The sequence below is a fragment of the Rattus norvegicus genome, chromosome 6 (assembly GCF_036323735.1).
Source record: "Rattus norvegicus strain BN/NHsdMcwi chromosome 6, GRCr8, whole genome shotgun sequence".
NCBI classification, from domain to species: domain Eukaryota; kingdom Metazoa; phylum Chordata; class Mammalia; order Rodentia; family Muridae; genus Rattus; species Rattus norvegicus.
Window position 1 is genome coordinate 29,860,334 of NC_086024.1, and position 26,438 is coordinate 29,886,771.

General features: G+C 46.7%; 1 protein-coding gene across 6 annotated transcripts in view; it reads right to left on the bottom strand.

Moving 5' to 3' along the window:
- The window catches only part of Plb1 (phospholipase B1), a 138,481-nt gene that overhangs the window by 53,207 nt on the left and 58,836 nt on the right, over nt 1–26,438 (bottom strand). For 3 of the 6 annotated variants that reach the window (XM_063261536.1, NM_138898.2, XM_039111765.2), the window contains 11 exons: nt 25,661–25,732; nt 23,978–24,052; nt 22,149–22,212; nt 14,427–14,485; nt 12,468–12,541; nt 11,797–11,840; nt 8,680–8,788; nt 6,288–6,339; nt 4,782–4,862; nt 2,137–2,202; nt 1,770–1,870 (listed from right to left, as the gene is read on the bottom strand). In XM_063261536.1, the coding sequence (XP_063117606.1) occupies nt 1,770–1,870; nt 2,137–2,202; nt 4,782–4,862; nt 6,288–6,339; nt 8,680–8,788; nt 11,797–11,840; nt 12,468–12,541; nt 14,427–14,485; nt 22,149–22,212; nt 23,978–24,052; nt 25,661–25,732 (797 nt within the window). Of the gene's footprint in view, nt 1–1,769; nt 1,871–2,136; nt 2,203–4,781; nt 4,863–6,287; nt 6,381–8,679; nt 8,789–11,796; nt 11,841–12,467; nt 12,542–13,451; nt 13,475–14,426; nt 14,486–22,148; nt 22,213–23,977; nt 24,053–25,660; nt 25,733–26,438 lie in introns of those variants that run through there. The other 3 variants (XM_039111764.2, XM_039111760.1, XM_039111763.2) reach the window with 3 other exon arrangements.

Genomic DNA, 26,438 nt, shown 5'->3' on the forward strand with positions numbered 1-26,438 from the left:
GGAGGATCAGAAATGTAGACATAGGTCATTCTTAGCTGAAGCACAAGTTTGAAGCCAGCCTGGGAAACACAAGACCCTCCCTTTAAAAAAGGACAAAAGCAAAAAAAGGGCCAGGGACATAGTTCAGTGACGGTAGACTTCCCTAGCATATGCGAGGCCCTGAGTTTACCAAGGACATCAGGGAGAGGAGATGACCAAGTTTCAGTGGTTAAATAACTCCCTCAAGGTCACACAGCCGCCATATTGATGCTGGTGGGAGCTAGGACTCGAACTCTTAGTCGCTGAATTAAACTGCTCTGTCAGTCTGCAGCCCCGCTCTGGTTTGCCCAGATCTGGCCAATCTGGACTTTTGGCCCAGGGGATAAGGTGATAATAGCCTAGGTTAGGTGGCTCTGTGTAGATGCAGCAATGTAGAGGAAGCTTGGCCACTGAGACAGAAAGGCAGAGAGGCAGAGAGGGCAGCCACAAGACAAGGAAGTTCTTGATCTTATCTTACATGCACTTGGCAAGAGACTTCTCCAAACTGGTTTTAGTGGCCTTCAAACCTCTGCAGTGACCAGTAGCGGGAGGCTTTTTGGTGGGAATCTATTCTGAAGTGGAATGAATACATCGAACCAATCCTCCCTCCCCCACCCCCATGTGTCCCAGTGATTGGAGAAAGTGGGATCCAGTCGATGAGTCAGCATTGAAAATAGCAAGACTGGCACTGGCCCTGGCAGGCAGCCTGTATCTGCTCACAGTATCCCAAGCCTGTTCTAGGGAACCTGTGCAGTCTGCCCTACTCCCCGAGGAAAGACTTGGCATAGTTCCCCAGGGATCAGCCAGTATACCTCCTTAATTTCCAAGAACAAGATCAGTCATTCAGTTCATCTGCACACAGCCCCTGAGCCCCTATGCTGTGGTGGCAGTGACTCAGCGCTCACAGTCTGGAGGATAATCACCACACTGAGGTGACTAATGACCACCTGGTGTGCCCAGGAACATGGCGGGGGACAGAGGGCAGGGGAGGACAGTTTGCACAGACACCATGACCAGTTAAAAGAACATCCTCGGGATTGGGGATTTAGCTCAGTGGTAGAGCGCTTTCCTAGGAAGCGCAAGGCCCTGGGTTCGGTCCCCAGCTCCGGAAAAAAAAGAACAAAAAAAAAAAAAAAAAAAAAAAAAAAAAAAACCAACCACCCTCCAAGGGATTTGTCTGGTGCTAGAGAGGAACCCCATCTTTGGTTGGTTCTGGAGGCTAAGAGTTAACGCCAGCCCCCTGGGAGCACCCTTCTGAGGACCAGAGCGCTCTGTTCTCTGAGAGGAGATTCACCCCTGGGTCTTGCCAATTCTGACCTCACGTCCTTCTCTTCCACATAGTAACAGTAGCCCTGGGTTTGTGTTTGTCTTACCTGGAGCACACACATGCCAGTCAGAAACACTGTCTGTCCTGGGGACCAGCCTCCAGGAGGTGGTCATGCTGTGGGATAGATCTGAGCAGTGGGCTGAGTAATCCTTTTCCTAATACTTTCTCTCTCTTCCTCGATGAAGGGGTCATGTGGCTGACTTGGCAACAGGCAAGAGATTTCTATGTGCTGTCTCAGAGAGGTTGCTGAGGTCTATACTGAAGTTTACAGAAGATAACCTGCCCCCCAGACAGATCTTTTCGGGTTAAAAATAAGGGGCAGTTCTAACCATAACCATCCTCACACTCTACCCTGGGGGGTTCTTAAAAGAATCTGCCAAGGTCCACAACCCTTTGAGGAGCATGGGTGAGGTAGCCGCCAGACCTGAGGATCATCCGTGGGCAGCTGACTTTAGGTTCATTGAACAGTTCTCTCAAGGGGGTGATCTCAATCACCGAGACCATGTTCACAAAGGCCCGGGGAACCTGCAGAAACAGAATCAGTCACCAAGGTGATGTGGTAAGATGATATGGGCTTCTCACTTCTCCCATGGAGCCTGGAGCTCAGAGCTTGTGACTTCCTCCTGGCCCCACCCACTTCCTCTCTCTCTCATTTCTCCTCTCTGAGGATGTCAGAGCATATATACATGAGGGCTTCTGCCAAGTAGCTCTCAGAACGTCTGTGAGGCCTCTGAGGTCACAGACGACAGGTCCGAGGGAGCAACTCGGAGGCCTGTGTGGTTTAACCATACCTCTGCATGGAGGATGTCCAGGGCCGTCTTGATGTTGTCTGTGAAGGTTTGGGGAGAAAAGCGAGCCTGTAGGCAGAGGAAGAATCTCATGAGCCCCACGCATCATACCATCTCCCCCTATAAGCAGGACTGCTTCCTAGCTTGGCTTTTCCTCTTTCCGTATTCTCATCAGAGTTGGCCATATTGAAACAGAGGGTTAACCTCTGGGGGCCCTAGCTACAATGCTTGCATTCCCTATGACCCTCAGGAAAGGGTCTTTCCTCTGGCCTGGAGCCAGGGAAAACTCTGAAATGATCTCGTATTGACTAGGGTTGAGCCTTAGCTATCCTGTGTAGCTCCTCCGAAATGGGGCTACTGAAGCAGATGACCCCAAGTCTGCATTGTATACACTGTCCGGTTCTACCACCTCTTCCAGGTCTCGGGTGCACCAGACACTTCTAAGTGCCTCAGGATGCATGGGGGCTATGAGGGACTTTGTGGAACCTCCAAACAGAAATAACACTTGGATTTTTTTAATCTGTGATTTTAGAACTCAGAGAGAGAGAGAGAGAGAGAGAGAGAGAGAGAGAGAGAGAGAGACAGAGAGACAGAGAGACAGAGAGACAGAGAGACAGAGAGACAGAAACAGAGAGAGAGAGAGACAGAGAGAGAGAGGGAGGAGGAGGAGAAAGAGGAGGAGGAGGAGAGGAGGAGGAGAAGAGGAGGAGGAGGAGGAGAAGGAGGAGGAGAGGAGGAGGAGGAGGAGGAGAGGAGGAGGAGAAGAAGAAGAAGAAGAAGAAGAAGAAGAAGAAGAAGAAGAAGAAGAAGAAGAAGAAGAAGAAGAAGAAGAAGAAGAAGAGGAGAAGAAAGGGAGAGGGAAGTAGGGAGGGGATGGATATATACAGGTGACATCCATGTATATGCATATGGAATCCAGAGGCTCACATCAGATGTCTTCCTCAATGGCTTTCTCCCTCATTTTTTGGGACAGTTTCTTCTACCGGATTTGGAAGTTTATCTGTTCAGCTAGACTGGGTTGGCTAGCAAGCACCCAGGAATACTTTTGTTTCTCCCAAGCACTGGGGTTACAGGCGGGCGGGCGTGTGCGCGCACGCGCGCGCGCACACACACACACACACACACACACACACTGGGTTACAGGTGTGCACACACACAAGCACACTAGGTTACAAGAGTGCACACACACAAACACATTGGGTTGCAGGTGTACACAGACACAATTGGCTTTGTATGTGGGTGATAAGAAATTTATCTTCAGGTCTCCACACTTGACTAGGCCATTTTCAGAGCATTGAAAAAAAATCAATGGAACCCTTTCTCTGGATGAAGCATATCCAAGAACCCTGCCTCACAACAGGTTAAAGCTGTGTCCCTCAGGAAGCTGGGAGGGGGACCAAGGTTCCAAAGCTTCACCTGTCCCCAGAAGTCTGTCAGTTCTCCTGTGAGATCTTTAAATCTCAGCTTTAAATTCCTAGCCCTAGATGACTCTGACATCAGGAAAGTGTATTGTAAGGGCTTGGGGACAGGTCGTCCTCTGGGCATGAGCCCTGCCTTACTCTGTTAGTTCCCTGTGGAGGTTTGAATATTCTTGGCCCAGGGGAGGCACTATTAGGAGGTGCGGCCCTCTTGGAGTAGGTGTGGCCTTGTTGGAGTAGGTGTGTCACTGTGGGCATGGGCTTTAAGACCCTTAATCCTAGCTGCCCTGAAGCCAGTATTCTCCTAGCTGCCTTAGCCTTAGGTACATGAGGTAGAACTCTCAGCTCCTCCTGGACCATGCCTGCCTGGATGCTGCCATGCTTGACACTGGACTGAACCTCTGAACCTGTAAGCCAGCCCCAATCAAATGTTTTTAGAAGAGTTGCCTTGGTCACGGCGTCTGCTCACAGCAATAAAATCCTAATCAAGACATTCCCTGCCCAACATAGCAGGTCTTCTGCATGATGTGCTAAGAAACCCCTTGCTCTCCACATGCCATGGCTACTGGAATTGTGGAGTTACTTGTTTATGTATCATCAGAGCCCAGTGGTGGTGTTTCTCCTGTGCTATAAAGAGTTGCTTGTTTCTGGCCCCCAGCTAAGGGAAACCCCAAGGACAGAGCTTGTGTCTCATTTGCCATTGCTCACCTCTGGGCACAGCATGTGGTATGGGTGTGGGTGTGGGTGTGAGACTCATAGGTGGTTTGGTTTAAGGGATCTCCTTCAGAGGGACTTGGGAAACCAGGAAGAACACACGTGGCAGTCATAGAGGAACTCCACTGTGAGTTTCCCATCATCCCCAAGAGGTGCTGACCTGAACCTTGCCTACTCACTTTCTGGGAAATCACTTTCTCTAGAGACAGCACAAAGGTGCAATTGGCAAGGCCAGTAAGTAATGCAGACAGGAGCCGACCTGTGATTAGCTACGAAAACAAGCAAGACATCCCCAGATAACACAAGGTTATCTAGTTTTCTAGAATGATACACCCAGGCTACCTCTGTAGGAAACTTCATCAGGACCAATCTTCCTGATGAGTACCCTCTGGGTCTTAAGGTTAATGAATCCCCAGCTGGATCCATGCCAAGCCATGTCCTGACCCAGCTATGCTATTCCAGGACCCAGTGGCCAACTATGGACTCTTTCCTGAGGGTGAAGGGCTGAAGACTTACCAGGTTATTGCAGGAGCCACAGAGGTCGTTGCCTCCTATAAACACAGTGATTATCTTCCAGTCTTCCTGAAAGTTTATTGTCTACAACGAATAGAAAACAAATAGGGTTAAGTAGGAAACTCTCTTAGAGGCAGTCGTCCCCACATGTCAGAATTCAAACCAGTTTTTGGCACAGTAGGATACAGGTCTGTCCCCAATCACCCTGGTAGGAGGAGCTCTTTTGAGTTTTGCATGGGAGATAGGGGATTAGGTCCTGGCCCCAGAAAGGGAAGGTTGCTCTAGAATCTTCTAGAAATCTAGAGTTCTAAATTGCTTTGCAAAAGAAGGACCATCTTCCATTAAGAAGGGACTTTCCTAACCCATGAGTTAAAGATGCCTGTGAGAAATCCCAGCTGGATCTGGGCATTGTGGCGTACAGTGTTATCACCAGCACTAGCAATGCAGAGTCAGGTAGTTCTCTGAGGTCAAAGCCAGCCTGGTCTACAGAGAGGGTTCCAGGACATCCAGAGCTACACAGAGAAACCTTGTCTCAAAAAACTCAAGAAAGGAAGGAAGGAAAGAAGAAAGGGAGGGAAGGCGGGAGAGAGGTCGGGAAGAAAGGAAGAAGGATAAAAGGAAGGAAGGAAGGAAGGAAGGAAGGAAAGAAGGAAGGAAGCTTGATTCTAGCTGGAGTGGCAGGAGGATCCAGGAGCTTACCACCTCTAGAACCCCCTGCAAGAGACACCTAGAGCAGTGTTTGAAGTCATAGGGTTGCATGGAAGGACATGGGCATACACATTCCATACACCATGGCCAAGGGTGGCTGTGGTGCTCACAGCCTCTTACATTGTCTCTGGCCTCTGCTTCCAAATGAGTGTGAAAGAAGAACGGGGGCTGGGGGTGGGGGGTGGGGATCAGGAAGACCTGACATTAGGCATAGACATATTCTGAAATGTTCCTAACAGTGGATTTTGGGGTGATGGTGGTGGTGATGCATCATATCACATAAAAATAACCAGGCACGACCCCCTACTTTTGTCCTTTTATCCACCGGATACCACCTTTGTTCTTTTATCTGAGAGAGAATCTCACACTCATTTTTTCAGAACCCAGCTCAAACACCTGTTTTTCCTTTCTGAATTCCCCCCAATCAGGGGTCCTGTCCCCCACCGTGGCCGCCTCTAATCTATGCACAACTCTTAACAAAATAATGAGTCAACTGATTCATCATCTTGCTTCTTCATGTTTGTCTTCTCTTAAGAGCTCCTGCAAGATAAGACTGTGCTGTATCTTCCTCCCATATCTACAGCCCCAGGCTTGACTGGCCATGCATGTTTACTCTGTACAGTTGGCTAATGCAGAGAGTGAGGACTCTATCTGCAAAGGAACGGAGGTGCAGAGGCTCAGATTCTGCTAGAAACCTGGCCCGAGTCCTTCACCCCTCTCACCTGACTGCTGACTTCTCTGAGTCTATGGGTTTATCCTGCTGTGCTAGGAGTCCTTGACGCTGCCAGATCCCGGACTCACCTTGTCATCCTTCATCAGGCTCACCAGCTTTTTGGCCTGGGCAGCTAAGCCACTGTGGGAACACACAGTAAGGAGATGGATGAGAATCAAAGTCTAGAAGGGCAACGTAGCAGAGAGAGAAGCAATTGACAATCGACTTAGGAGAGGAAGGTTGGGGGCAGCACTGAAGCTCACCACACACAGCTCTATCCATATCTGGGCTTCACTGGGGAGCACGGACTGTCTGAGAGGGGTAAAGGCCTGCACGTTTGAGGGGTTGACTCTCACTGCATTGATTTTCATGTTGGTATTTAATGATAAACTTTTGGCTTCTCTTCCAAGCCGGGCTTGTTCAATGCAAACGGGCGGCTGCGTATTTATTTTACGTCGTGTGCCACTCAACTCAAGCCCATGTGGATAGATGTCATGGCCTACTTATGCACCCCCCAAAGGTGACGTCAGTTTAAAGCGACCACAGAACTGGGGGTATGTTCAGTGGTAGAGCGCTTGCTGAGTGTGAACAGGGCCCTAGGCTCAGTATCTATGCTGTAAAGCAAGACAGTAACATGACGGTCAACCTGCTCATGGAGTCATTGTGGGTGCCAATGGGATCCAAACAGCCCCGTGAATAAGAGCTACGGCCCTGCTGGATAACAAGGGATTGAATGCCACATCCACCCACGACCACCTTGGAGACCTTTACCTTACAAACCCAGTACTTTCCTTTGTAAAATAAAGCAAGGGCTGGGCCTTCTTCATGGAGTTGAGAGAGTCACAGCAAGAGTCATGTGAAGGCCTTAGTGACTACCACAAGGCAAGCAGCCTTAGAACAATTTCTATTGTCACTGTCACCATCCCCAAAGTTCCCCAGCACCATGCCCAACACAGCTATCTATAGCCTGGTTGCTCTGATCCTGGCCCTAGAACACTGGGTGTCAGATACCTGGGAGGGCGACCATGAATCAGTCACTTAACTTGCCATGACAACCCCTCTTTTCTTTGGATCAGAGTTTGGAATGCGTGCTTCACCACTCAGGGGCTTAGTTTTTTATTCACTGATAAAACAGGGAGCCAGCCCTCTACATGGTCCGCCTGACAGAGTTACTGTGTAGGACACAAGGATGACAATCATATTTACTGTGGCTACCATAGGGCCTTGACTCTGGGGGTCCATTCTTACCTATGTGTCTCCCTCATCTAACCATGCTTAGAACTGCCTGACTTCTGGTGCTACCCCCTGGTAAAGAGACCATTCAGTTACTGTTCAAGCAACCTTTACCTTGAAAATGGCAGATCACTTCCATCCCTATCCTCACCAAAGGGAGAAGCAGCCTTCGAATCCATTCTGAAACCTCCTGCGTTTGCTATTATGATCTGCCTTTCTTGTGGGGCATACATGCCAAAGCCACTTAGAGGTGGCTTATAGCTCCAGGATGGCCTTGAAAGCTGGGAAAACATCAGGGACTCCAGAAACCAAACTACAAGAACCTTAAGACCCATGTGGACAAATGTGGCCTGGGCTAAATCTGGAAGAAAAATCGGTCAAACAGAATGGGGTGTTCTTCCCCACACATTCCCTTGAACTGGATGTAGTGTTGTATGTTCGTTGGCTAGGAAACAAGGCTCCAAGGAGCACTCGAGGCTTTGAATGTGCCTTGAGTGTGCAAGCAGAGATGGAGGAGGGTGGATGGAGACAACAGGACCAGGAAGGTTGACCTGATAGTTTTAGGGACCATCAGGTCAGCACCGTGGGGCGTGATCTCTGAGGCACTAGGAGAGTCCTGCAATCCTGGTGAATTAGTGCTGGGCCCACCATCAGTGTGTGCAGGAGTGTAGCTCGCCAGGGCTTTCACACCTAAGATGGGGTCAACATCACAATGTCCACTAGAGAGGCTCACAACAGCCTGAGCGCTTTGCTTCAGAGGTTCACCGAGGCCACGGAAGATATGTGGCTGACACTGAGGGTCTCCTCTCCCCTGTGAGTGTTCTCCCTACGACACAGGAAGCTCACAGACTACAGAGCCCCAAATGCCCCTCTGATGAAGGCAGGGCACATAAGATTCAACACCAGCAATAGCTAGTTAATGAGCAGGATTCACCATGAGCCCTTTTAGAGCCACTGCTTTGTAAGGGAATAAGGTCTACATAGGAGGCCGCGTGATCTGCTCCAAGTGTATGCACGGCATCAGAGGAATTTGACTGGTTGCTAGGGGAGGGTTGAGTGTACACTGGCCAGGTCTGTGTGTCTGACAAGCAAAGAATCCTCCCAGGAGAGCCCACTCCAGTTTCCAACCCCAACTCCTTACCAGGCCAAGCCTACACTGAAATCCAAGGCTATACACAGCAAGCTTTTCCAGCAACCTCACCTGTGTCCTCCCCCAACATGCACTCCCTCCAGGACACCCAGGCTCACTCAGATTTGGCTCCTGCTACGGCCTGGTTGAAGGATGCTCGGGGAGTGTTTTCTTTCCCAGTGCCAACAGAGAAGCCCTTCAAGGAGGGGTTGAATTCCCGGAGGATGTCTGGAAAGACAAGGGACATGTTTACCAATGGTCCCAAAGCAATCCTCCCAAGCTCCTCCTTTTGTTGTTTTGCCACAGGGACATCTATATAGCCCAGGCTATCCTCAACAGGTGATCTTTGTACCTAAGCCTAGTGAGTGCTGGCATCACACAGCCAACTGTCAAGTTCCTTTGAGCACTGAGTGTGGAGGACAGAGCACAGCCCCAACGCCACAGAACAGAATGGTGAGCAGGCTGAGACGCTACACCAGTGGCTCTCCACCTTCCTAATGTTGCGACCCCTTAATGCACTTCCTGTTCTTTTGTTGCTACTTTGTAACTGGGTTTTTACTACTGTTATGAACTGTAATGTAAATTTACAACATGCAGGAATAACCTTTGGTGGCCCCTATGAATGGGTTCTTAATCCCCCAAAGGGGTCAGGACCCATAGGTTCAGAATATGTATAGCACATAATAATTCACTACACTCAGGTCCCTGTTACTTTTGGATTTTACCGCTGAAGTCTTTTCCTGCATCTACGGAGATGATTATGTGACTTCTGTCTATACTAATTTGTGTATGATGATGTATCCTTGTATCTCTGGAAAGAAAGAAACTAACTTGCATATGGTCACGATGTGTTCTTGAATTTAATTTACAAGTATTTTGCTGACAATCTGGCATCTATAATCACAAAGAAAACGGACTTTTTTTTTTTTTTTTTTTTTTTTGCTACTGTTGTGTTCCGCAGTGTTGGTATGAGACCGATGCTTGCCTGTGGAACGAGTCAGGTGTGTTCTTGCTCTCTCCATGCTATGGAATGGTTTTATGACAACTTTTAGCTCTGCGCCAAAGGCTTGGTAAAAGTCATTAGTGAATCTTTCCATTTCGGGGCTTCTCTTCATCAAAGTTAGTTTCTTCGTTTTGTTCTTAGAATGTTCTTTTTAAATTAAAATTTAAAGATGGTTTTGCTGATAGAGCAATTTTGTTTGGCAGTTATTTACCTCCAGGGCTTGAAATATATTATTTTATGCCCTCCTGACTTTTATGATTGTTAATGAGATCTGCTGCTATTCTGTGGCTGCCTTGGTGGGTGGGTTAGCCTTTCATGCTTACAGTTATTAATATTGTTTGCTTTTAACACTGATACACTGACTATAACACAGTGTGGAGGGGGTCTCTGGTCGACTCTATTCTGGGTGTCGAACACATGACTCTTGTGCTTGAATATTTTTCTCTAGATTTGAAAAATCTTGTACTATAAACTTAACTGGATGATTCTGTTCGCCTTCAGAATTTATCTTGTCTTCTATCATATCCATTCTTAGGTTTGGCCTCTTGATCATATGCCAGAATTCTTTGACGCTGTGGTCAAATTCATTTATTTTTTAATTGATATTTGATCAGAGAGTTCATTAGCCTTGCCCTCTATGCCTGGTGCTTTGTTTGGTTATAGCTATTGGCAACGCTTTCATTAGGTAATTTGGCTCAATAAGTGTTTGCATTTCTAACATTTCTGTTCTCACCCCCAATCTCAATCTCTTTGCTGATTTTTTTCCCCACGTTGCAGACTTTTTCATTCACACTTGTTGATGATCAATTCATGTGTCTGTCTTCGGGGTGGCACACCTCGCCCCCCAGAGACTTGCTGATCAGGGCAGAGGTCTGTCTCTCACACTCCCTGAGCTAGAGCAGCTGCTGGGTTAAATAAAACAAGGCACTGGGGATAAGTTCTGTCCTGACCTTGTATGCATTTTACCTGTTTACACAGCTGTTGTGCCCTGTACAATCAGGTTGCCCTCCCTCTTCTAGGAAAGAAAGCTGAACAGCTAAGCTAAGTGTATCAGGGGACTCCACCTGAGTGGGTGACACTGTCACTGTCATTTGTAAATCACTTTGGTGGATGATCTTGAACAATGTGATGACTAGCCATCTTGCTGGGCCTTCTGAAGGCCAAGTTCATCACACTCATAGGAGCAGTCTAAGTCAACTCCTAGCAAGGGAACAAGGACTCACAACACAGAACCTATTTAAATTCAGCAAAGCTTTCTAAGAACAAAAATAGGTAATAGACCTGAAATCTGATCAGTGTGGACATTAAGTCTCCCTATTATCTAACCTTGCTGGCTTAAAACTCAAATTGTGTCTTAGCTCAAGATAATGTACCAAAGGGATATATATGAGAAAAAGTAGTCATAATAACACCAGCCAAGTCCCTCCCAAGTAAAATCTTTAAGAGTTTCTAAGAAGCAAAGAACATACTGTAAATGTTGTTTAACACCTTATTAAAAGAAATTGTACTTTAGGAATAAACATTGAACAGGGCAGTACAAAGACAATGAATCAAATAACAACACAATGGGAACCATTTGCAACAGCTATAACCAAAAAGATCAAAGGCAGACCCGACAGAAAAATGTAGCCAGGCTTAAAAAAACCAAAACAAACCAAACCAAACAAACAAACAAAAACCCAAAAAACAAACAAACAAAAAACCATCCAAGTAGGTGTTGGCAAAGCAATTAAGGAAAATATTGAGTCTAAAACGTGTTTGCACAGCCCGAGCAAGGTAGCTTCATCTCTCACCACTGCAATCGCTGCGGGTTTACACAGCAAAATCTTGTGAGCAGAGACACTTAACTCTCCCACCTACCCCTCACCCTAGGTGAGTGGTATGTCCAGAATGCTTTCTTTATTGGATTACTTTTAAATTATCTGTCTTAAGATTTGGTTTAAGCTCTCTTTTCTTTTTTCATGCAATTCATTTATTGGATAAAGGCGATTTCCCGTTGGGAGCAAACCAAACCAAACCAAAACAAAACCAAAAAAAGAAACACACAAAAAAAGCAAACAACCCTCCGAGGTTTTAATTAGCTCAGGAGTTAAGCCAGGACGGCAGCCTTGGGGAAGCAGCGCCCCCTAATGCACACAGCTGCATCCTGCTGCCTTGGGAGACTGGCGGCCGCCAGCGGGAGGCGCAGTGTACTCAGGCGTAGCCTACGAGCCCAGAGCACAAGGGTACTCACTGGCTAGGGTGGTCACGGTCTCGATGGTCTCATCTCCGCCCACACTATCGGTGAGAAGCAAGAAAGAAAACGACGGTTTAAAATGCCAAGCAAGACAGAGTTCCCTCCTGAACCAGAGCCCCGTGGACTCACCCTTTACCCATCACGGAATTGCAATTCCTTTCCTCCCTGCCTGGACACCGGAGCCAGCAGACAGAGGAACTTAAACTGCTCCTGTTATCTTAACGCTCAGCTTTGAGCCCTGCTCTGATGTGGGAGCAGGGAGAACTAGATCTCTTTCATTTCATTTTCCAATTCAGAAGGATTATTTTGGGGCCACCAGGGGACTACTTTGCCTCTCTATTACTGTCGATAGCTTACCCTGGGCCTTTCTCTTCCTGCTTAGCTTGGAAAAGCCCTTGTTCAAAGAGTGCCTTTAGGAAAGTCAGGGTCTCCTGACCAAAGAGAAAGCCACCCCCCCTTTTTCTAGGTACAAAACAATTGTGTACTTTTTACCCCAGAAACCCCTGTCCAGGCAACACCCACTACCTCCTGTTACAGGGATTATAGCCTTTTGGGAGGGCAAATAAAATTGAATTTAGAAGTTTGTTATAGAGTCAAACTAGATGACCCATCCCCCACCTTGAGGTACTGTTTTCTAGAAGGCTTGGGGCCCTTGTGCGCCCACTCACCTCCACGACAGGCCTCGGTATTGAGTTAAGACATCCAAGACATTCCCAGGGCTGGACCCTGCCCCGTTGCCTGCCTGAAAGAGAACTCAAATAGCTGGTGGCGTCCATGCTTTCCCTCAGGGCCCACGGCTCTCCGGGCAGGAGACATGAGCCTGTAGCATGTATTTTTTTTTTTTTTCAAAAGCACACACTTGCAGGTGCTGGATCCATTTTTTAAAATTGGGACATATAATCAGGGGAATCACGCCTTTGACATCATCACATCCCACGCATATGCAGGTGAGAAAGAGCCGGAAGATGGACTTCATATTCAGGGCACCGTCTTCCCTGAAGCATATATTTCTAAACTCCAGCAGAAATCCCTGGGTTAGGTTCACTGCAGTTCGGTGCCTGTCAGGGTTCCCATCGCTGGGAACAGACACCATAACCAAGGCAACTCTTATAAAGAACAACATTTCATTGGGGCTGGTTGAGGTTCAGTCTTTGATCATCATGACTGGAAGCCTGGCAGCATCCGGGCAGGGATGGCACTGGAGGAGCTGCAAGTTCTACATCCTGTTCTGAAGGGAACCAGGAGAAGACTGGCTTCCAGGCCACCCCCACAGTGACACACTTCCTCCAACAAGGCCACAACCCCTAATGGTGCCATTCCTGGGCCAAGCAAATTCAAACCACAATACCTAACCGCCACCACATCACACATGCTGCCTTCCCACAAAGTCCTGAACACCTTTGTGATTCGCTATGGCTTTCTGTCCTGAGAGCATCTTCCCAGAGACCATGGGGGGAGGGGCAGGTATCATTCACCATATAGTGACTGAGATATATGGCTGGTAAGGTGCCAATGACCAGCCTGCCAGTCTCTCCCAGGGATAACACATAGTAGGATCTTTGGGATAAGGAACTGCTGGGGGTCTCATGGTGAAGACTGCTGTGGGGCTTACATTCTAGATCCTACATTCTGGGCCTGGCTTCTAGACTCACAGCAGAGTGACTTGGGCACTCACTGCACCTTCTTTATTGGCCAAATGTGAGGAGTGTCAGACCTCACAGGATTTCTGTCATGGGGCTACACAGTGAGCTGACTTCACTGTGATGAAATCACAATCGTGGCCAGGTGTCTGCTCCTTGGAGAGTTCAAACTTGGCTGTAGGAGGAACAGAAAGGCCGCTGCTAAGGCCATAGGTGACCGCTGGAGACAACAGCTGGACTCGCCCTAAGAGTGACCTTAAAGTCTCGTTTCTTGAAACTTCGGGGGACCAACCCCCTCGGGCTCTCTAGGGATTTGATTCTGATTCTTTTTAAAGTGTGCTTTCTAAGAGGTCTGGAGTATCACCTTGGGACAGCTTCACAAGTGGGTTTGTTCACCCCTGGAGCCTCAACTTCTTCCATTGATCCTCCCTTCTTACCCATCAGCCCTTGCTCCTACCTCGTCCATCATCTCTGTATGCCCATCTGAGTGGGCATCTCTTGGCTTTTCTACATGGACAGACAGGAGTGGCTGGGTCTTTGGAGAGATGCTGCCCTGCCCCAGGCATGGGCTGTAAAACTTCACTTTGTCACTCATGCTCCCTCAGGGTCCCTTCTACGTTGTTGTTTTTTTCACTGAAGCATGGCAAAGGAGTGTAGAAGTTGGAATGAAATCACACTGGGTGAGGCACACTGGATGCCAGGAAGAGAGAATAGGGAGCCCTTGAGGACTGGGACCAGAAACAGTCTAAGAGTAAAACCTCAACTTTCAGTTTCATGTTTCACAGTCTCCTTGTAATGGGCTAGCTGGACGTGGTAGCCCACGGCTGTAATCCCAGCACTTGGGAGGTAGACACAGGAAGAGCAGACGTTCAAGGTCAGCCCCAGGTACATAGTGAATTTGAGGCCAGCCTGATCTACATGAAACCCTGTCTCAAAAGCACACGCGAAATCTCCTCTCCTCTTTCTTCTGCAGTTGAGGTCACCTACCGTGAGCGAGTCACCCATGGCTCCGATGACCTTGATGTCAGCCGGCCTCAGCCTGTGAACTGGAAAGCAGATCTGGGTGAATGGAAAATGAGGGTTTCCGGGAGCCCCTGGGCCTAGCTCCCTGTGCCTCCAAGAAACTTAGCCTCCCAGTGGCATGCCTTGCTTCCACCAGCCGCCAACTCAGGCTTCTCTACCACTGTCACACTGCTTGCTTGTGGAATGGCAGCTGCCACGCCCACTGAGGACTTGCACTGGGAAGGAAAAGTCCCTGATGTGTCCCAGGGCAGGATGCAGACTGGCACACGCATGGCTCATGAATGGACTGGACAATGGAATCCACTGTCAGCCCCACACCGCCAGGAGCTTCAGACTCAGCAGGTCTGTGCTGCGTCTAAGAATTTTACGTCTGATGCTCAGGAACCGTGGCCACCCAAGCCTTGTCCGGGTACCACATTTTGAGAACCACCAAGAAACATGATTTCATTTGGAAGCCATGGACAGTGGTTCACTCCTGCATTCATAGGAGAGACCGTAACTGTTTCCTTCCAGGAACAAACTGGCTCACACAACTGTGGCTGCTGTTGCAAAGACTACAGCAGTCTTGTTTCTTAGATTCTAGAGCCACCAAGTGTCTTTCTTTATTCCTCCTTCTCCCATCATCATGTCTTGAATTCATCACACACACACACACACACACACACACACACACACACACACGCACGCAACACATTCCCTTTTACATGATTACAGCCTACGTGGCCTTCCCAGCTATTCTATGCGGTTAGAAGAACAATATCAAATCACAGACCCAGCTGCACACATTAACACACGCCTACAGGGCTAAGCACGAAAACTTTAAAATGACCTCTTCCCAGAGAAATCAGGCTATGGGGGTGGGGAAGCAAAAAAAATAAAAATAAAAATCCCTTCCCTCAACTCCGAAGTGGTTTATTTTAGCTTGTGGTGCCAGTCAATCACTATACTCTTAGGGCCATAATAGTGGATTCTCTGAATGCTGACTGTTACACACAGGCTGGGGAAGGTCTTCGCCATTGGTTAAATATAAGGGGACGGACAGACTCGTCTGCAAAGCTTCAACATTTATTATAGCTGGGAGGAAAAGCAGTCCGGGTGCTCAGGATGGCTCAGCCGGTAAAAGCTCTCGCTACCATGTCTAAAGACATGAGCTATGTCCTCAGGATCCACAGGGTAGAATGAGAGAACCCCTGTAAGTTGGCCTCTAACCTCCACATAGGCTCTACAGAATAAGCAGGCCCACATACATACACACATGTGTACAGAGAATAAAATTTAAAGATGTATAAAAAGCACCTCAGACAGCTCATACCTACCTCTTAAATTTGGTAAAAAGGAAACCAAAAATATGCACACATACAGATCTTCCCCACTCCCGTACTGTGTGTGTGTATGTATGTGTGTGCATATGTGTGTGTGCATGTGTGTGTATGTTTGTGTGTATGTGTGTGTATTTGTGTGTGTATGTGTGTGTATGTATGTGTGTATGTGTGTGTATATATGTGTATATATGTGTATATGTGTGTGTATGAGTGTGTATGTGTGTGTATGTATGTGTATATGTGTGTATGTATATGTATGTGTATGTTTGTGTGTGTTATGTGTATGTATGTATGCGTGTATGTGTGTGTATATGTGTGTGTATGTATGTGTGTATGTTTCTGTGTGTTATGTGTGTATGTATGTGTGTGTATGTGTATGCATGTGTGTATGTGTATGTATGTATGTGTGTGTTATGTGTGTATGTATGTGTGTGTATGTATGTGTATGTATGTGTATGCATGTGTGTGTATGTGTGTGTGTATGTGTGCGTGTATGTGTATGTGTGTGTGTATGTATATGTGTATGTGTGTATGTATGTGTGTGTATGTGTGTATGTATGTGTATGCATGTGTGTGTATGTGTGTGTGTGTGCGTGTATGTGTATGTGTGTGTATGTATATGTGTATGTGTGTATGTATGTGTGTGTATGTGTGTATGTATGTGTATGCATGTGTGTGTATGTGTGTGTGTGTATGTGTGCGTGTATGTGTATGTGTGTGTGTATGTATATGTGTATGTGTGTGTGTGCACTCATGGTTATGAAGTTTGTTTCTGCAGTGGGGATCTCTAGTTGGCCATCTGTAGGATTCTCAGCCGGGAGATTAGGCACGTGAGGAAAGGCTTGGTGGGAGGGTTGACTTGGCTAGTATTTTACTGCTGAGACTGAGCCCGTGCTTAATATTCTGTAGACCTTGGTTTGAGGTTTATTAATGCCATCACATATGTCAAAGACACAGCCTGGAAATCTAGGGGGAAAAAAAAACACTTTAGCAATTGCTGTCTCTGGAAAGACAACTATTTCCAGATAAGATTGGATTTATGTGGGTTGATTAGATAAATGTTATCTGGAACGAATAGTTCCCTACCTTGAAAGAAGTTTAACATTCATCATTGACTCATGGACATTTCAGAGCCCTTATCAGGCACTGGGTTATGAAGAGAGAGCAGCCTGTACAGAGTCGAGATGGGAACATAGCCTCAGCCCACAACGCGCCATACCCCTGAGCCGCAGGCAACAGGCTGCTGCTGTCTTGTTCTTGTGTAGCCCTACAACTTGAACTATCCAGTGCCGGACTCTAAAAATTCGATTTGCTCGGTAAATTGTTAGCTAGGCATCCCAACCCATTGGTCCTCCAGTTTTAAGAATTTTATGGAAAGATTTCCACAGTGATGGTAATTCACTGACATTAGACTGAACCATCAGTTCTGCCTTTGGAGGATTTAATCTAAGTGTGGATAAATGGAACCTCACACACATTAGGAGTACAAGAAATGTATGGGCTGGAGAGATGGCTCAGCGGTTAAGAGCACTGGCTGCTCTTCCAGAGGTCCTGAGTTCAAATCCCAGCAACCACATGGTGGCTCACAACCATCTGTAATGGGATCTGATGCCTTCTTCTGGTGTGTCTGAAGACAGCTACAGGCTACTCATATACATAAAATAAATAAATAAATCTTAAAAAAATGTATTAATTTCACTAAGAAATGCTATAGGTTTGAGGTGATGTAAGTGCCAGTTCCCTGGCTTTGGCTGCCATACTTGTATCCATGTATTGAAAGGCCACTTTGCTCCTGAGAAGCACTGATCATTCTATGCATTCGTTATAGATATGTTAATTAGACATTAGCTTGAATTAAAGTGTGAGTGGTCTTTTACAGATTTCAGAAGTTTAATAAACTTGGTGAGAAAGGAGAGGGTATACAGGAGGGCTTGAAGGGAGAAGAGAGAGGAGAAAATGAGGTTAAAAAAAGTTATAATCGGGGTTGGGAATTTAGCTCAGTGGTAGATCGTTTGCCTAGCAAGCGCAAGGCCCTGGGTTCCATCCCCAGCTCCGAAAAAAAGAAAAAAAAAGTTATAATGGATGGATTAAGAGATAACAAAGGAAAGTGAAGCCACAGTAGATGGAACTCTCTCTCTTTTGTCCTAAACATTTTCGAGCTGTCCTTGTTCGAATCTGCTGACCTGGAGGCTATGCATACAGAGGCTGACTCCATGAACGTAGCTATAAGACCTTCTCATCTCCTGCCTTGTTCCGCTCACCGGATGCTGACATCCAAATAATGTCCTTGCATCGACCCTCCAGTTCACTGACTCCATTTCCCACCCTTCTATGTCAGCAGGGGTCCCAGTTCCAAGTCCCACAATCCTCCTCTTGTATTTAAAAGTTCTACTCTACCCTTTAGCACGCAGGTGCTCCCTTCATCAAATCCTCAATTCATATTAAATGTTTTTTTTTTTTTTACTAGCATAAAAAATATCACGGAGGGAGGAAAACACTGAGATGGAAGAGCCTCTTGGGGAAGAATTTGATATTGCTGAGTAGGCTGGACGTGCTGAAGGACAGGCAGGCTCTTAGTCCCCATGGGGCAACACTTCTTGCTGGTGCCAGGCAATACCAAGTCACAATTCCTGTGAACAGGTGGCTTCGCAACCTCCACTGGCCCAGGCAGTTGGGTCACAATGAGGTGAAAGGCCTGTGAAGGATAGCCTACTGCTGGCACATGGCCTCTTTCTCACCTTAGCTTTGGGAGAGCTCAGTACAATAATAGTTTTTGGGAGTCTGGGAAGACTCGGTGACGGAGGTAAAGTCACTCTGTCTGCCCCCGCTGCTGAGAGCCACACACAGGCAGCACAGCGGTGACTTCTATTTTCAAAAGCTATGTGTTGTTTCCTCTGCCTGGAATCAGAATGAGCAGTTTAACAGATAACCAAGGAGCCACATCCCCTCCCACTCCTCAGGGACACTCATTTTGGGGGAAAAAAAACCAAAAAACCCTTAACTCAGCAGTAGACCCCCAAGTAGATATTTAAGCCATCTCAGATATCCGATAGCAAGAATCAAAATATTGCCTGTGTTTACAAAAGCCACGAAGCGCTTTGTAAATCCTACATGCATACGGAGCAGGAGGGAGACTTTGTAAGACTTTATCCTTTATTGAATTCCAAATGCTGATTGGTTATAAGAAGTTACTTGCACCAGCTTTCCATACCTCATCCTGCACAGCCCCTCCGATGGGCGGGTAGGGGTTCGTTGCCCACAAGCTCTGGTGTGTGATGAGAATAGACACCTAGACCACCAGGGACCATGACCAGTGATGACTGGCAGTGTCCTGCTCTGCAACACTAGTTTCTGATCGTGCACATCTGTGGGTTGAGGGACACACTAGGAAAGGGTTTTGAAAATAATGAGCATTTGGGTGGTGGCACTGTGGCCTGGTTTACATATCAACTCTGAGAATCATTGGGCGAATTCGAGATTCTCAGTTATTCAGTTATTCCGTAAGTATTTAGTGGCTCCTCTCAATTGCTAAGCCAGTGACGATGTGAGAAGATGGCCAGATCTAACAGGATGGGTACCACATTTTCCCATTTCAACTAGACACCATTAACAGGGTTTCCAGAGAGGGAAGAATTTACCAGAAACACAGTAACACTTAAAGGACAACAGTAATGTGCTCCTTTGCTCGGGTTTTCCTTTTCCTTCTCTTATTGTTTTTAAAACATGTAACGACTTCAGGTGCACATATGGTTAGAAAATGCTCAGTCACAGATCACTGACATAAAAATGAAAAAAAATGTTCCTTATTGTTTATGTCTCTGTGGTTCTTTTCCTGAGTGATATTTCCCAAGAGACTCAGAGGTACACCCCAACACTCTTAAGCGAGTGTGAATTTCACCGAACGGGCATGTGTGGTTTAGTCATAGGCCATCTGGTTAGCTCAGCGGAGGCTTGGGTCGACCTATCTGTCTGTTTACTTAAACAGTGCCCGACACTGAAGTCTCTCAGATCGCAAGGCCTTGAGAGCGGCTCTTGAATTCGTCAGGCACTAATAAACACAATAGTCACCAGGGTCAGGGAGTAAGGAAGAGACCGTACTTTATCTGGGTTTTAGATGTGGAGATACGTTCTAATGGATGGTTACCATGACAGAAACACAATTTAGGGAGGTTGCAAAATACTTTACAGATCATCCTCTCTCAGAGTGATAAGGTTAAGTATGGCTATTAAAGTCTTCAAACTGATACTCTATCTATCTAGATATATACAGTATCTCCATACACTTACCTCTATCTATGTCTTAGAATAAGGGTTTTTAACTGGAGGGCACCCATATCAAGATGATCATCTCTTTCTGTTGTTAAAGTCCAACCAATAAATACATCAATAGAAATGCAGTGTCATCAATCAGGAACAAGAAGTATGAAGACTAAACTCTTAGCTCATCTTCATGTAAGAGTTGTATCACTTCTGTGGGCTTTGTGGATGTGGTGTGGTCCCCCACCCCCACCCCACCCCCCAAAGACAAGTTCTGGAGGCTTGGTCTTTAAGGTAGATGGGCTTAATGCAAGGTAATTAGGTCACTGGGGGCTGGGGGGTGCCCGTGGACAGGGTTAATGCTGGTATTGTAAGGTGAATTAGTTTCCATTAAAATGTGCAGTTCAAAGGAAGGCTACCGCAACACATGGCCCGTTTTGGCAAGTCTCTTCCCGTTATTCTATCATGTTCTAACTTTGCCACAGGGGCCATCACCACATAAGCAATCTAATATCAAATACCAGGCTTCAAAGCCAGAGACTAAAGAGAGTATAAATACTTTTTAAGGTCCCAGATTCAGGTTATTTTCTTACAAAAACAGGCAACAACAGGTAAAGGATTAAATCTAATTGTCTATTTTGTTACACTGTAGCTTTGAAGAAGAATAAATTTTGTATCAGGTTCTAGTGAAATGTTTGTTTGTTATTTTGGCTTTTTTGAAACAGGGCTTCTGTGTAGTCCTGGTTGTCCTGGACCTTTGTCTGTAAACTATACTGACCTTGAACTCAGTACTTAGAGAATGCCTGCCTCTGCCTCCTGAGGGCTAGGATTAAGGCGTATACCACCACTACCCAGTAATGTGATTTTTTAAAAACTCACTTGATAATTATATGACTTAATCTGACGTGCAAAGCCAAGATGCCTATGGAGGCAAGTTAGTCATGGTGCTCATTTGCTTGCCTCACAGGACAAGGAGACAGTGTTACTACAGATAGACAACTCCTTACAGGTATCGTGGCCTCTCCAAACCTGATTTTCTCTTTTCAGTAATCCAGGTCAGAGGTTAAAATAGATCAGCTAGGACAGAGACCCCCAAATGGCTTCTAGGAGAGATCTAACAATTTACCAACAAGTGAACTGAGAAGTAATCAAATCTAATCCTCCAATGCCAAGCATGAGGGCCTATAGCACGGCCATCATAGCAAAGGTGCTGAGCCACCTGGGTCCCACTGTGACCTTCATGTGACTTTCCATATGTACCGACATCATTTCCCAAGCTGCTTCACCGCAAAGAAAGCTGCAGTGGTCATGTGGTTTCCTCTTTAGGAGGATTGCTGATGCCTGTCTAGAGCATTCTGGGAGTCTCATATTCAGAGCCCAGCAACATTTTAGAAAATAGTGAAGCCAGTGGTGGCACACACCTTTGATCCTAGCACTTGAGAGGCAGGGGCAGGTGGATCTCTGTGAGTTCAAGGCCAGCCTAGTGCACAGAAAGCCAGAGCTACATAAGGAAACCATGTCTTGAGAGGAAGAAAGGAGGGAGGGGAGGAGGGAAGGAGGGAAGAAGGGAAAGGAAAGGAAAGAAAAGGCTAAAGAAAGGAAAGGGAAGGGAAGAGAAGGAAGGGAAGGAAGGAAGGGAGGGAAAGGAAGGAAACACGGTTGAGAGAACGGGAATGGTACATTTATAATGTTCTGTGCAGCCCTTGAACACATTCTGCACCTTCCTCGGGTAAGAAGTATGAACTGGCTAATTTTGCTTCCTGTTTAAAAGTTAATTTTTATTTTAAAAAACAAATTCACCTATGAAGGCTTGAAGGCAGAAGCATAGCACTCATCAACCCTCAGGCTCCTTGCACAGCGTGGCCTAACTGTGGGGTCAATGCTCAATAAGTGCTCTCTGATAATGATGTTATTATTTTAGTTAAAGAATAATCAAGCACAAACGTGACCTTGTTGCTTCTCCAAGAGCCATAAATACTTTCCTAGGCCTTCTCGCCCATCTTGAGTTCACATCTTGGGAATCTTTGGCATTTTAAAGTTGTTCTGACTTGAAGTTCAGACCTCAAGTTGAGTTGACGCTCACACTGAACAGGACCGGCCATGTTACCTGTTGTGGGGATGGAGTCCGAGGGGTCTTTGTCAGGACAGGTGAATTTTGTTCCTTCTTTCATCTGAAGTGAGACACACAAGGAAGTTAGCAGTAAATGCACACACTGGGATAGAAGGCTGCAAACAATTAAAACTGAATAGAACTTCGATGTTTGTCAAGATCTCGCTTCCTTCTGTCTCCTCCACTCCAGGGCTGCTGCTCCCCCAGCTGAGCTCAGGCCTTTAATACTCTTGCTTGGAACTGGAACCCTCAACAGGGTCACCAGCTCCAGGCTGGAGGGACTCCTCCTCTCCATTTGCAGTGGTCTCTCTCAGCAAGCTGTAACTGTGACCCTCCCCTGCCTAAAATCTCAGTGGAGCCAGGCTGTTCTGTCCATACTGTTTCTTATGGTGACCCCCAAGGACCAGAATGGTGCCAAGCATCACAGAAAATTAACACTATTTGTTGACTGAACAAACAAATGGCTATCATAAACCATCCTCAGCATAAAACCATGGATCCCAACATTTGTCTACTCTCGTCTGTCCTTGACCGAGGTCTCTGTCTCCCCCCCCCCTCCATGCCTTTGTGTAAACGGTTCCCCCTACTCTTCTATTCTCTCCATTTCATATCCTTCTACATACTAGGCTCATTCCTATTCATTCTTCAAAACTGAGGCCATGGGCACCTTTAGGAAGTTTGTCTTTAACCAGGTGAGTTGATTTTTCTTCCTGTGGTTCTCCAGAAGACCCAACACAAATTTTAATTCCGGCTGTTAATACAGTGCATGCAATTGCTGGCTGGTGTGTCTGTTCCTCTACCTAACTGTATTCTTTTGGATCGGCAGTGTATTTTATTTATGTCTTAAGTCTCATGTCTAAAGCCCATCTAGCCACTCCACAGATCACGCCTGAGCACTGACGGGAGTCCTTGCCTCTCTGAGCTTGCATTTTAGTGGTGTAGAAGAGACTTGATAATGTAGCCTAAGAGAGAATAGCAATGTAGAGAAAACAATACCAACACCTCCCTCGCAGTCACTGCATGCCAGATGCTGCAATAAATGCTCTCTATTTCTTAACATGCGTTATAACTCTCTGTGGCAAAACCATTACACTCACAGCCAATACTTCCTAGATGAAAACCCAAAGGCACAGGGAGGCCAAGGCCTTGCTTATTGACACAGAGCCAGACTACGAGAGCCTGCTTCCTTCTAGGTTTATCTCTGATATCAGAAAACACAGGGCCACTTGTCACCTGAGAATCTTTCACTCCGGGTCTCTTAGGGGAAGTCCAGATTGGGGTGATCTTTTCCATAAGATGGGAAGAGAAGGACACAATTCACCTTTATCTACCTACCTTTGTCCTGAATGGAAGATACCAAGCTGTAGGTGTCCCTTGAGGAGTGTAAAGTGCCCTATCTAATCTCAGCAGGAAGAAAGCAACTGTGATCACCCATAATCAAGGTGCAAGTGAGAAGAAAACAGTGTGGGTGTGGATTAACTCCCCAGCTATCTTGTCCCCAGACTCAGACAAGTTTTTTTTTCTTTCTCCTTAGAATAAAGGTTCAAAAACTAGCCAGAGATCTGTGAAGGGTCTGAGGTATCTCATCACAGTGCCATGGACCCCCAACACCTCATGACCCTTCAAGAACTGCACTGAGACAGGTCTAAGGACTGTGTTGATCCAGACCACCAAAGGAACACTCCATGCACGTTCCCCCAGCCAGCCCTGGCGGAATTTCAGGAACTTGTTACAGTTTCCATAACATTACAGCCTTCAGCGTATCCGGAGACAACACAGAGAGTCAAGTAGAAGGTTACAAAGATTCAAGGCTATGCTTTCCTTACCTGAAACTTTCCTATGGGTTTCAGCTGTCTGGCCTGGTAGTTGCTATTTCTGTAGGTGAACAGATAGGGGCTCTCCTGCAGAAAAAATGGTAACATGTAACCGTGACCCAGAGCTCTCCCTCCATGAGAACCAAGCATGTCATCATTGATGTGGTTAACTGGAGCATTCATGTTGAAAGGTTTCAGATGGTGGGATGGGGTTCAAGAGAGAACTGAGGAGGATTATTGGGGAATAAGGAGTTTATCTAAAAAAGTTATGAGTGTCACAGACAGGCAGACAGAAACACAGTGTCATGGCATGGGCTCTGAGGATAGCCCCGACCTCAGTACCAGAGAAAGACAGCACGGTGGGGACGCTGAAGAGATATACAAAGCCCACATGGCAGAATAAGAATGGGGACATTTTGGGGTTGGGGATTTAGCTCAGTGGTAGAGCGCTTGCCTAGGAAGCGCAAGGCCCTTGGTTCGGTCCCCAGCTCCGGGGGTGGGGGGAAGAATGGGGACATTTCGGGGCTGGAGAGATGGCTCAGCGGTTAAGAGCACCCGACTGCTCTTCCAGAGGTCCTGAGTTCAATTCCCAGCAACCACATGGTGGCTCACAACCACCTGTAAAGAGATCCGATGCCCTCTTCTGGTGTATCTGAAGACAGCTACAGTGTACTCATATATAATAAATGAATAAATCTTAAAAAAAAAAAAAGAATGGGGACATTTCACAGCATAAGCCTGTAAGCCAGACAGGAGCCAGGAACAGAGCTGGGGAACAGGATGTGTGCGACTAATACCCTCTTGGCTGTAAGTTTACTTCTCATGAAACAGATCCTAGCCCCAGAGGTCTGTAACTAGGGGCTCAGGAAGTACCTGTCAATTCGTGATTGAGAAAAGGCTGCTCAGGTGTTATGGCCTGGATGGTGGCAAGATTCTAACAGTGTGTTCTCACGCATATCAATGAAGCCAACTCTTTCCCCATCTCTTTCCTTCTAGTTGCTTCTTGGCCCTCTGAAGAAGTTCCCCCAGGGCTCTGAAATGGCTCATTTGCAAACCAGCATCAAGGTCTGTATCGCTGGGCTAAGTACATGTATCTCAGCCAAAAAAGAACCTCATTTTAGACTTTCTGGAAGCCATAGTGAAGAGGTGGGAAAGGTGAATTATTGCTTCTTACTGCATTTTGCGTAACATAATAAACTTACTAATTCATCAGGAAGAATCAACTTGCATTCCATGATAGAAGGAATTTCCATCACTAATGTTTGGTTATTTCTTCATCCATGTCTTTGGAATGATTGATTATATATATCTTATTACATGTTGGGCACATATTTAGGATATGGCCTTCAAGACCCCTTAGGAGCAACTCATGAACTTTGCCTCCTGAAGGAGAAGAAGGGTACCTAGGACACAAGACCAGGGCCCTGAGAAGGTGAATGGGACCATAGCTGGAGTTCAGGAGAGCCATGGTTTTGTTCCTGTGACTTCCATGGGTTTGGAGGACCTTCCCTCTTCTAGTCTGCCCTCAAAGTCCACGGGAATATGTTTTAGGGCAGCTACATGTACAATCTAAGCTCAGGCCTAGAACAACAGACCCAAGACTGTCAGGGGGCTAACGTCTGAGTAAGACCCCACTTTTCAGTAAATTCCATGCATCTGCCCACATCCCAGCTCACCCAATCCAGTGTCTCCTACCTGAGAGGGACATTTCATTGTTTTTCTCTCTGCTTCATTGAGTGTCCCATCCTTTCGACCCACTGGTTCCATCTAGAAAAGAAAAGAAAGTGATGTCTAAACAGAGGAGCCTCCCTCACACGGGCAGCATCCCTCCATTGCACTCTTAGATGCCACCTCTCCCCGTAAACCAGGGAGTCTCTCAAGAGTTTTACTCTTGGATCAACAGCCATTGGGGGCATTTCCAGCTCTTAGACTTGGGGGTCAGAAGTTTAACCCTCGGTGAGGTGCAGCCCACTGCTCCCCGGGGATTCTGCAGCTCTCATTTGAGAGTGTGAGGGTTTAGTGGGTTTCTTGGGTTTTGTTTTTTTCATAGGCAGGGCTGCCCACCTCCCCAGTAGCACAGGAGGAGAAAGTGAATATTATTTGGGGCAGGTATCCAAGGCAGAGCGACACTGGTATTCTGAATCCAACCATAAACTGCAGCAGGTCGCACGGCTTCACGCTCACCCTAGGGTGGTTGTCATGGCCTCCCCTCTTAGCTCTTAGCTGGATCACTGATAAAGATTTCCACAGCCGACAGTAGAGGAGAGGAGGAAGGGCAAGTCTGAGGCAGTGTGTGAAATGTATGTGTCCTGTCCCTGGTTTCTTCTTGTCTACAACTATAATCTACATCAGAGGCTTTCAATCTTCCTGTTGCTGTGACCCTTTAATATTGTTCCCCATGTTGTGATGACCCCCAACCATAAAATCATATCATCGATACGTCATAACTGTCATTTTGCTATGTGACACCCAA